The sequence below is a fragment of the Schistocerca piceifrons genome, chromosome X (assembly GCF_021461385.2).
Source record: "Schistocerca piceifrons isolate TAMUIC-IGC-003096 chromosome X, iqSchPice1.1, whole genome shotgun sequence".
Lineage (NCBI taxonomy): Eukaryota > Metazoa > Arthropoda > Insecta > Orthoptera > Acrididae > Schistocerca > Schistocerca piceifrons.
The window spans coordinates 405649100-405661137 of NC_060149.1; the positions used below are offsets into that span (position 1 = coordinate 405649100).

General features: G+C 37.3%; 1 protein-coding gene across 4 annotated transcripts in view; it reads right to left on the minus strand.

The window, feature by feature from the left end:
* The window catches only part of LOC124721548, a 70574-nt gene extending 59714 nt beyond the window's left edge, over positions 1–10860 (minus strand). The window contains exon 1 of one of the 4 annotated variants that reach the window (XM_047246580.1): positions 10431–10860. In XM_047246580.1, coding sequence (XP_047102536.1) covers positions 10431–10523 — 93 coding nt within the window. In that variant the 5' untranslated portion in view covers positions 10524–10860. The remainder of the gene's footprint in view (positions 1–10430) is intronic. The other 3 variants (XM_047246578.1, XM_047246579.1, XM_047246577.1) reach the window with 3 other exon arrangements.
* Positions 10861–12038: the final 1178 nt, after the last annotated feature.

A 12038-nucleotide genomic window follows, 5' to 3' on the forward strand; every position in this document is an offset into this window, starting at 1 on the left:
GCACCAGATCTTACAGGCAAGGAATGTCATTCTGAAATATTTAGTGACCTGTACTATAACTGCGTGCAGAAACACAAAGAAAGATTGCCAAATCACTTGAGGTCAAATGAATAAGCAATTTCTACACACTATATTTAAATGATGAATCTGTAATTAAAAAGGTGTTGGTTAACTATTCACAGTTGTGGATGCCTTTATTGCCTCTCCTTTGTAATTTAGCATTTTATCCTTTGTAATTTAGCATTTTATCCTTCTGTGGTTTCCCCACTGTTTTTTTTTTTTTTTCTTCAATTATGACAGTGCAATACTACATACATACAGCAAATTTCTACAAGGTACTGGGTAATTTTGTTAAGTGACATGACTGCCAGTTTTATTTAAAGTTTGAGAAAGGTGAAAAAAGAGAGTTTTAGACAGCAATATTATGTCATCAGTATCACATTTTGTTGAATGAGACGAAGTTTTGTCTTGTACACCAATAAAATATTCTTATTTTCAAAGCAGACTGCACCATATATACAAGGTTATTCCTAAGTACCACCAGGGTTCCAGAAGGTGACTCCAAGAAAACTGCAAGACATATAGAAAATAGACAGATATTAGTGAACAGAATACCTCTCCCTGTGTTTTTAACTCACATTACCGACGCTCAACATAGGCATTGTTTGTTATCTGGTAAATGTCAGTACAGTAACCAAACTCTTGCCATATATGTTCCAACTCATTGTGGTCAATATCAGCAACCACCTTAATTATCCTGCCTAGCAACACTTCCAAATGAAATGGCAGTGGAGGCAATCTTTAACATAGCTACATAGGGGTGAGGGGGAGGGGGGGAGGGGTTTGGAAATCACATGGCATTAAGTGATCATGGGGGCCACTGAAGGGGGAATCATGATGTTAAACATGCCCAATGTAACAGTGAAGCAGTTTGGCGGTGAGACAATCACAAATGTCTAAAAGTTTGTGGCATAAGCCATTGCTACATCACATCCAGGTACATAAAATCAATCACAGTTTTCTCTGCAAAGAAAAACTGCCCATAAACTTTAGGTGAATCACGAATGTGTTCCACATTGTTGTGTGTATGTTCTGTGCCCCAAAAGTGCACACCGTGACAATTCACCTTTCAAAACACATGCAAAACATGGGTTTGTCACTGAAAACCAACTTCTGTGACACACTGTCTTCCTCCAGTAGTTGTTGCAAGTAACAGAAAAAGTCGGAATGAAGCTCATTGTTCTGAGTAGGTAGTAAATGTAGTAACTGCACCTGGTATGGTTTTACATGCAAACATTTGTGTTGAATGCACTATACAATTGACTGCAGTACCCGCAGGTCTCCATTCACACTCATCATCAGTTTCTTCAGGCTTCTGAGGAATGATTCCTGCATGTGCTCTACATTCTCTGCTGATTGTCCCAGCCAGCCTGTTTTCTTTACACCACATAAGCAACGAGTCTCGTGCAATATGTTGTACTATTGTCTGTTGGAGCTTTTACACAATATTTGGTACAAATTAATTGCCGAACCATCACAACTGACTCTCATTTAATGAATTTGAGGGCACAAAATGCACGCATCGCTCCATTCTATATGTTCTCCCACACTTGGTCCCTAGTGGTGCGCTCTGCAACTATGCCACAACATATATTACACACTGAACTTTGAGAGGTGCTCTATCCTTTCTGTTTATCATGCAATTTTTGTGCAGTTATCTTCAGAAATTGTGGAAACACTTACGAATAAACCTGTATTAACTAAGTCTGGGAAAGCTCACAGGAACTGTGCAGTCACACACAAGACTTTAGATTACCAGATAAAACAGTTTACATGACATCACAGTCTGTGCACATCTGGCATATTGGATGACTAGTTATCTTTTGAAGGAATGGTTATTAAAATATGTGGTACTTCAATACAAGACTGTTAGATTAACATTTGTGACAGAGGCATCACATATGAACAGGCACATAATACGCTGATCAAGTTCTGCATATGAAGTAGCCAAGAATGGGCATGTACCAAGTTTATTCATTTCAGACAATATATTCACCGGTAACATTATAAACTTATATTACTTAGTTAAAAGTTCCATATATCATACTCACAATAAATATTGTTACATGCTGGTGATTTAAAGGTTTGTATTTAACTACTTATTTCCACTCAATAATTCCTCTGTGGTATATCAGGAGTTGGTAAGGATGAACTACTTTAATCTTTATTTGGAAACATTTCTGATGTCTGTCATCATCTTTCCGAAATTTGTAGCTGTTTATTTCACTCCTTTCTGGCAAAGTTTGATTCACTAGAGATCTTTTGCCCAATACCATAAAATTTCTGACAGGTAGCAAAGCATGTTTGAAACCTAACCTAAATTAATTTCTCCTGGACAATCCTTCTAATCAAAATACAATTTTCTATCTAACAACTCGTAGAATGTAAAAAAAGACCTAGTTTTAAGTGGAGTGGCATGAGTAAGACCAAAATATAATGTCTTCATTAATGTTAACACTAATCATTTATGATTTAAATGTATAAACTGACTCATTCCACATCATTTCGATAAATGACTCTTTCAAATGATCTATGGAACATGTAAGTAACTAATATAACTGTAAGTGCAAATAATTTTTCATCCTAGTACCTTATTTTTAAATATACCTACTACTCAAAACCACAACAAATGATTGATATCAAAATTCATCAGTACATAAATGTACTGTGAGGCTCATACTTACAGTTGCTAAGACAGCTGCAACATATACATGTGTGAACCGTACACTGATCATGTTTGATCATGTTAGATAAATCAATAAATAAATACTTGCAATCACTTTCTTTTATCCAACAAATACTTTTTCCCTAAAGCCTAGTTTAACAGAGATACTGCCTCTTGAATCTAAGTTTTGAAACTGTTGCCAGGCATTGCACATGTGCAGCTCACAATGGCTGAAGTCTTTGACTAAACTATTCAGTGCCAAGGTGCTCCAACTTCCATAACATGAAACTGTCATTTGCACGAGTTTGATATGGAGTGCGGAACTGGGAAAATTATTCTCTCTCTCTCTCTCTCTCTCTCTCTCTCTCTCTCTCTCTCTCTCTCTCTCTCTCTCTCTCTGTGTGTGTGTGTGTGTGTGTGTGTGTGTGTGTGTGTGTGTGTGTGTGTCAGGTACTTGTGATCAATACAAGAAGCAAGAGTGACACTGTGCTGCACTTGAAAAAAATCCTTTGTGATATGAACACTGAAGGCCTGATAATGTAGGTTTAAAAAAAAAAATGCATTCTGTAAGAAATAATAAGACATCTCAGAGTAATGAAGATCACTTTCTGCATTTGAGAACTGCTGTAGATTCTCTTAGACCAATATGAAGCTACCCTTTTGATAAGGACATCACTAGAAGCACAGCTGAACAAAGAATACAAAGTGGTGTTCATGGTGAAAATAGATAATTTAATATGTACAAAGCAAAAGCTTGCTGTCTTAAAGCAGAGATAAGAAACTACCCAAACAGGTGGCAACACAAATATCTGGAACAAATTAGACAGCTGTGGAATATGGAATGCAATGTGAGTACTACATAGTGGTGAGAAATAAAAATTTGTCTTCTTCCTTTACAGCATTTCGAACACTAAGGTTCATGTATTGTTCTTACATCATTCTGAGGTGGCAGAAATAATTTCTGTTGTGACCTACCAAAATTTCATTTTGAGCAGCCAAGCTGACAACTTCTGTTTATCCAGTCATAAATTCAAATATATTCATTCTTTTTATTTTATACTGATTTTAAGCGTAAAAGTCTGAAATCCACCACTGCCAATGGAACTGCCACAACTTTCATCTCAGGGACAAAAATGGTGCTTTGGTACTCCTAATGTGCCCAAACTAATGTTTACACTAATATCTGTGTGTAGCCATTTATGAAACAAACTTCACAACACTAGTTTCTCAAATGAGTTTCGCAATTCGTCAGTGTCTCTGTGTAATGATGGCGTACGAGAAAAATTACATAAGAATATTGCCTGGCAGGACATTAGTGAATGAAAATACATTGATCAGCCTGAACATTATGACCCCTAACATACTATCGATACAAACCCATCCAGGCAATAGCAGCATCACCCGGCAAGAAATGACTGCTAGTCAAAACACGCACGCACGTGCACACACAGTGCATGTAGCATCAGTGAGTGTGCTGCCCATGTGTAGAATGAGGAATGCGCATTATCTATCCAAGTCTGACTGAGAGCAGATTGTGATGGCTTGGAGGCTCGGCAAAAGCATTTTGGAAAGTGCACAACATGTCAGGAGTTTGAGGGGTGCTGTGGTGAGTGTCTTTAACATTGGGTGAAACCAAGGTGAAACCACGTCCAGACATCATGGGGTTGGTTGGCCACCCCTCATTACAGGTGTTGGACGTCCTGGGCTGGACAGAGTGGTAAAACAGGGCATGAGGCAAACTGTGGCAGAACTAACATCAGACTTGATTGCTGGGCAGAGTACAAGTGTGTGTGAACACATAGTGCACCAAACACTCCCAATGGAGGGCCTCCACAATCAACGAGCCACGCATGTGCCCATGTTAACACCACGAAAATCGGCAACTACGACTGAAATGGGCATGTGACCATTGGCAATGGACGTTGGTGTGATTGCAAATTGCTGCATGGTCTGATGAATCCTGATAACTTCTTCACCATGCCAATGGCATGCCGCGAATCCATCATCTTCCATGGGAACAGCTTCTTGACACCTGTACGAAGGACGTAGACAAGCTGGCAGCAGCTACATTATGCCCTGGGAAAGATATATGTGGGCATCCACAGCTTCAGTGGAGCTCTTGCAAGGCACCCTGACGGCCAAGGAGTATCGTGCACTGGTTGCAGACCATGTACACTCCGTCTTGACGATCATGTTTCCTGACGGCATTGGCATTATTCAACAAGATAATGCATCATGTCACAAGCCAGCTGTGTGGTGGAGTGGTTCAAGGAACACAATGGTAAGTTCCAGTTGATGTGCTGGCCCCCTAACTCACCAAATCCGAAACCGAGCAAGGACATCTGGGATGTGATTGAACATGACGTCAGAGCTCATTGCTCCATCTCCAGAATTTACTGGAATTAGGTGACTTGTGTGTGAAAGTGTGATGCCAGCTCCCTCCACCGACCTACCATGGCTTCACTGCTTCCATGTCATGAGGTGTTGCTGCTGTCATACGTGACAAAGGATGGCACACTGGCTATTAGGAGGGTGGTCATATTGTTCAGGCTGATCACTGTATGTCAAATCTGTCCAGTTATCTATAAAATTTGCAAAGATGCTTGAGCAAAAAATAATACATCTGCTAATATTTTTTGCACTTTAAGTCTTCATCAGTAAAAATAAAACAAAATAAACTTGATGCATTTTATTTTTTCGAAGTTTAAAGCTAGCCAATTTGTGCAAAACTAGTTTATAACTTTAAGATAAACATAATGTATGCTCTTCCTTGATGATACTTATTTGCTCAGCTTGATAATAATGCATACTTTTACGATCTGCCTCCTGATTCAAATAAAACAGTAAATGAGAAGAAAATATGGAAACAGTTGAACCATTGATACTCATGAGGAGTATTTGTATCACTGTGCAACATAATGTTGACTCACACTTACACTTTATAGACAAAGCTGCAGTCAGAAGTGTGTGCTGACGATGTACACCGAAAACTACAAAAACTGTTTTGAGGTTTGAAAAAGTTATAGCGATTGGATTCTGCCCCCTCACCTTGCAGATTAGAATACCACTAACACTAATCATTTACAAAAGAATGCAACTGCAATTAGCTCTGGCTGTACAACATTAAGGGGAAAATCTGGCTAGTGAGGTGACAAAGAAGCAATCAAAATTAGTATACAAACAATGCGTCACTTAACACATTCGTTACTGTCAAGTGCACACGTTTTATTTAAAACCAGCTGACACTCAGGCCTACTTGACTCAACATACTCAGCCACATATGAGTTTTTCTTTTTCATAAATTAAAAGATGCAGGTTTGAGCAACGAATTTTTTTTCCTGATGTGTAGATTTACAGCAGACAGTTACTTAGTTTAATATAGCCTACGTTCAGTCATGTCGATCAACAGTCTGCTACTGGGGAAAGAAAAGCTTTTCATTGGACGAAAAGATTATCTGTGCTTTAAATATGTACTATACACTAGAATTAATTTCTCTTCTGATCATATGAAACAAACTGGAACTCTGCAGAACCAAATGCATTGAGCTCAGTTCAGACTGTACTGAGATAAGTTATGGTAAATTATTAAAAAAAAATTAAAAATGTTCTTTACTATGTCTTTTAAGATACATATCAAATCACTCTTTTAAGACTGTCACCATTTCATGATCTCATTTTTCATAATTTCATGAGAATAAATGTGGCACTCTGGCCAGATATGAAAAAGGTAAACTCTTAAGTACACGGAGATTACATAATTTATTTGCAATGTACTGTATGAAGCCTGAAATAAATGTTAATGCCAACAGCAATGGACAGCAAAAAACACCCACAGAGTGTCGTCATTCTAGACATCCAGTGAGGAAAGATTAGTACAGAAAATTACCTACAGTGAGTGAAAATTTGATATGACACAACAGCATCACTGTAATAAAAGTATAATGGGACTCGACTTCATGCGTAGAAAATATTGCAGACCTTCAGAAAAGAATCTTAAAATTATCCTGCACAATTTTTGTAAGAGACATTCTGTTGCAAATAACTGCCATAATCTACTGAAAGTTTTTATTTTTATTACTCTGCAACCAGTTTCAACCTTGCGGTTATCATCTGGCAGAACTTTAAAATTTTTCATGCTTAATATCACACATCAACAATTTTAAAAGGCAGTCCACATTTATTTCTGCGCATGCAGGTCATATCACTATCAAGTCTGATTTCCAAAAACACAAGAGTTAAAAAAAACTCCCCCAAGTTTCGATGGTTGTAAAGCAATATCTTTAAATGCTTCACATATCAACACAGGATTTAAATAAAAAATGTAGAGGGTGCCATTTGTAGTACCAGCAATAGCCTGCTGCTTCAATCTGCCACAAATTCATTGCATGTCTGGGACTTGCCTAAAGTTTATGTTTACAGATGGGGCAGCTTTTGCAATATCATGGTACATTGACAACAAAGGTTAAAAGGTGATCTTCAAATAGTGAAAAACGTCAATGTAGTTTTCTCCTATTTCAGTTTTACAATACCGGGATACTACTGAAAACTTAAAAATTTGTCAACTTCCAACAAACTGTGCGAATATGCCAGATTACTTGCCGAACATTTCTTTCAGGATAATTTATTATTAAAATATGTAAACCAACCAGATAAGTTATAGTTATGGCTTGCTAGGTCATTTATCAGGTTTAGTGAACAATACGAGTCATCAATGTATTATTTTAAATGTGACATTGCATGTTCCGTAATTGGAGCCTGTAATGTTTTTGTTTGTGTGTTTTAGCTGCAGAGTCATTCCCATTGTTTAAAAACATTGCATTTATTTATTTAGGGCTCTAGCTTAGATCAGGCAGGGCTAGAGACAAAACTGAACATTGCAGTACCACATGTTGGCTTTGACCCGTCATGCCATCTAGATGGCTTACATCCCTGTTTCAAACATGTACAATATGGCGACCATGATATCACCCATTACACCTCCAAACAAATACAAATACAAATAACACCAAAATATTTTACTTTGTAATAGAATGAACCTAACGGGACAAACACAGGAAGTATGGGGTTTTGCACAGAGAGAAACAAAATATACAATAATAATCATGGGAAGTAGAGAATTTTGGGCTGGGACAAACAAAATATATGACAATAAGTGTACCAACACCACTCCATAATAAATATCAACCCAAAAATCTAGGACTCAAAAAATTGGATCTGCAATCATTAGAAAAACATGGTAATAGTTCTAAACACAAGCACAAACCCATTAGCCATAATTTTCAACATTAAAGTAACTCACTAACAAGCTGGCACAAACTCCCCCAATAACAACCTGATACTCACAACTCAATGTCAAATGACTCACTAACACACCTAAGAAACAGCGTCAAACACAAACATCAAACACAAGAGAGCACTACTGGATACTACAACATGCCATCTACAAACATGACCCAACTCAAATATGATGCGCCACCATCATGTCATCCAACACAACACTGTAACATCATGAGTCAAAGTAGAATGCAATTAGTTGAGGTAATGAGTGTATTAAAGACCATGATACTGCTAGTTTGTTTTGCAATTTTTCTCAATGGCAGCAGCAGTAACAGAATGATTTGTAGCACAGTTTGAGGTCTAAGTTTGATGGAAGGTGATAATTTTGTTTAGAGTTGATGAAGCCAATGAATGTGTTACGATACAAAGCTATATTTAAAAAATAAAGACAGTGGTGACAGACTGAGATGTAGTGTAATCATGGCTCAGGTTCAGTTAGATAATGATAATTTTTCTTGTAGACATTGCGTATTCCATAGTTATACATTTGTCCGTAGTAAAAATCTCAATCTTCAATTGTGATCTGAAATATCAGGTCTGAATAATAATACCCCATTCCATTAGTCTGTTAGTTTTTGTTGTGTTAATGTTTCATGTTAGTGATGACATCATCTATTAGTTGTTTCTTGAGACACGTGTGTCTACTATGTTAGCACAGTATTGCATTATTTACTAATCTGCATTTATCATTTCAGCTTCTCAGAACCTTTCTGAAGAGCTTTAAGAAAATTTAAACTTACAAAATATACATTAAGATACAAATATAAATGTGTGTGTAGGCCTGACCATCTTTCAAGCAAGAAAATATTTTGTGTTAATGCAAAACACCTTCATCTATATCCTTTAAACATTACTGCAGCCTGCTCAAATTATGCATGATAGAGGGAAGATCAACGACTGGGATATTTTCTGATCTGTCAAAAGCTTTTGGTTTAGCAAATCATAACATACTTATGGAAAAGTTAAAATTCTATGTGGTGAGAGGCACTCCACACAAACAGATAAACTCTTACTTTACTCAGGAAAGAGCTACCAAAAGTTGTCTTACAAGGAAATTTGTTGGGACCACTAACCTTCTTGTGTACACTGTAATGAACTTCCTGAGGTCATCAACAAGAAATTCATCCTATTTCCAGACAATCAATATAAAATATCTCTAAGAAGCTGGAGATTTTTACATCGATTAGATAAATTATTTAGCACCAACAAATTGATACTATAGAAAAATCATGGTTCTTAAAAACAACTGAAGCAAAACTAATGTGTAGCTGCCTGACACCAATGACACAAAACTGTAGCAAACGTAAAATTTTTGAGCGACCATCTGATGACAAATCAGCTTGAACAGGACACATTAATAGAATAAGTCAAATTAAATTCAGTGTGTCACACATTACACATAACAGTTCAAATTTTTAGGTCTAGCCCTAAAGTCCTGAAACTGCTTTACTACTAACACTTCCACTGGATAATGCTGTATGGAATAGGACAATCAGGAAGTGCTATAAATACAAATAAATTACTTAACATACAGAACAGTGAGAGAAGCCAAGTGAGTTACAGACCAAACTTCGAACTGCTAATCCTTTAACAATAACACATCTATACACACGAATGATAAATTAATTGAATTCGCCATCGGTGTTTGGCAGAACTTAGTATTACAAAGAACATTTCTCAATGTTCTGTAATATTATATTTACTTGGACACTAACCTGCTTTCGGGTTCTCAGACCATCTTAAGGCAACAACTGATGATGGCCTGAAGCCAAAAAGCTGGTTTGTAACCAAATAAATACAATTTTGCAGAACATTAGGAAGTGTTTTTCTTTTAATATTATTAAATAATAAATTAATAGAAGCTACAAGAATATTATTCATATTTAAAAAGAATTACGATGTACATCAGTACGAAATGATGAACTGTTAAAGACAAATAAATAAGCACAATAAAAAAAAAAGATTTAACTAACTAGAAAATTTTGTAAACATATGGTATGCTTTAAAGTAAATAACCACTGTTTATTTAAAAAAAGGCTACAGAAGTCTCATTTTCACTATTCGACAATTTGTTACATATACTCTAATTTCTTGTAAACTACCATAAATGTATAAAATTGTACAGCAGATCATTATCCACCAATAAATATGCAATATATTAAGGCCGTAATAGTTTTCTGTCTGAAACGAAAGCTCAGGTCTTATTCAAAAATTCAGGAATTTTTAGAATCGCACTTCGACAGAAGAAAAGTACTTGCTACACGCAATCCCCCTGCAGTCAGATATACTGTATGCATCAAAAAGAAAAGGGTGACAGAATGTTGCTGTTATTGTTACATACAATAATTTTTCAAATGAGCCTGCTTACCATATACTGCTGGGGAGGCACACCTGGAGCCACTCGTTGTCCTGCTGCTTGCAAGACTATTAGGCACAGAATCGCACCTGTTAAGGGTATCATTTTTATGTAAATCCTTTGGCCACAACAATACAGGTGTTCTTAAACGATTATGTACAAGACTTCGTTGAGAAGTCTCCGCTTCTGAAATATTTATGTTAAGTACAGAGACAGTAATAGGGGTGCAAAATTTGACGATTAAGTAATAAGGCTGTCCGAAATTGAACGTCTGATGCGCTAAACTGAGATACACAAAGTCTTCCACGAGCCCAAACACGACTACTATTCACTTAACACCGGCTAACAGCACTGACACACTATAAATCAATTTCCTCCACGTGAGCAGCTGAGCGCTGACATACACGTATGCGCAAGTTTATTGACAACAAGAAACAAGTGTCGCGACACCTGCACCCAGCGTTGCCAACCTCTCAGCGTTGTTCGATCACATTATTGTATCAAAATGATTGTTTATTTCGTTAAGGAAACGTACATATCTGCAATCTACAATATAAAATACGTTTTCGGGTGTCTGTTCTGGACTATCTGTTGCAGGTGGCCTATCTAACGACTTTCAGGGGCAACAAAAAGTTCATTTCCAATGTTTCGCATAATTATTGGCCTATCTTACTCTTCTCATTACGAGTAAGTTACGTTTAGTACAATAAGTATTGCACTTAGAAACTAAGGTGTCGTCGTTGAGTGACTGTAGGAGGATACAATATGAAATGGGCAGGATTTGTGATTGGTGTAAAGAATGGCAGCTAACTCTAAATATAGATAAATGTAAATTAATGCAGATGAATAGTAAAAAGAATCCTGTAATGTTTGAATACTCCATTAGTAGTGTAGTGCTTCACACAGTCACGTCGATTAAATATTTGGGCGTAACATTGCAGAGCGATATGAAGTGGGACAAGCATGTAATGGCAGTTGTGGGGAAGGCGGATAGTCATCTTCGGTTCATTGGTAGAATTTTGGGAAGATGTGGTTCATCTGTAAAGGAGACCGCTTATAAAACACTAATATGACCTATTCTTGAGTACTGCTCGAGCGGTTGGGATCCCTATCAGGTCGGATTGAGGGAGGACATAGAAGCAATTCAGAGGCGGGCTAATAGATTTGTTACTGGTAGCTTTGATCATCACGCGAGTGTTACGGAAATGCTTCAGGAACTCGAGTGGGAGTCTCTAGAGAAAAGGAGGCGTTCTTTTCGAGAATCGCTACTGAGGAAATTTAGAGAACCAGCAATTGAGGCCGACTGCAGTACAATTTTACTGCCGCCAACTTACATTTCGCTGAAAGACCACAAGGATAAGATAAGAGAGATTTGGGCTCGTATAGAGGCACATAGGCAGTCGTTTTTCCCTCGTTCTGTTTGAGAGTGGAACAGGTAGAGAAGATGCTAGTTGTGGTACGAGGTACCCTCCGCCACTCAACGTACGGTGGATTGCGGAGTATGTATGTAGATGTAGATGTCTTGAAGCCCATGGCGCTCAAATATTCCTATTTCGTTCATCCATTACTGGAAAATGACAACATTTTGCGACTTCCAACAAACTTCACATGTAACTTCAA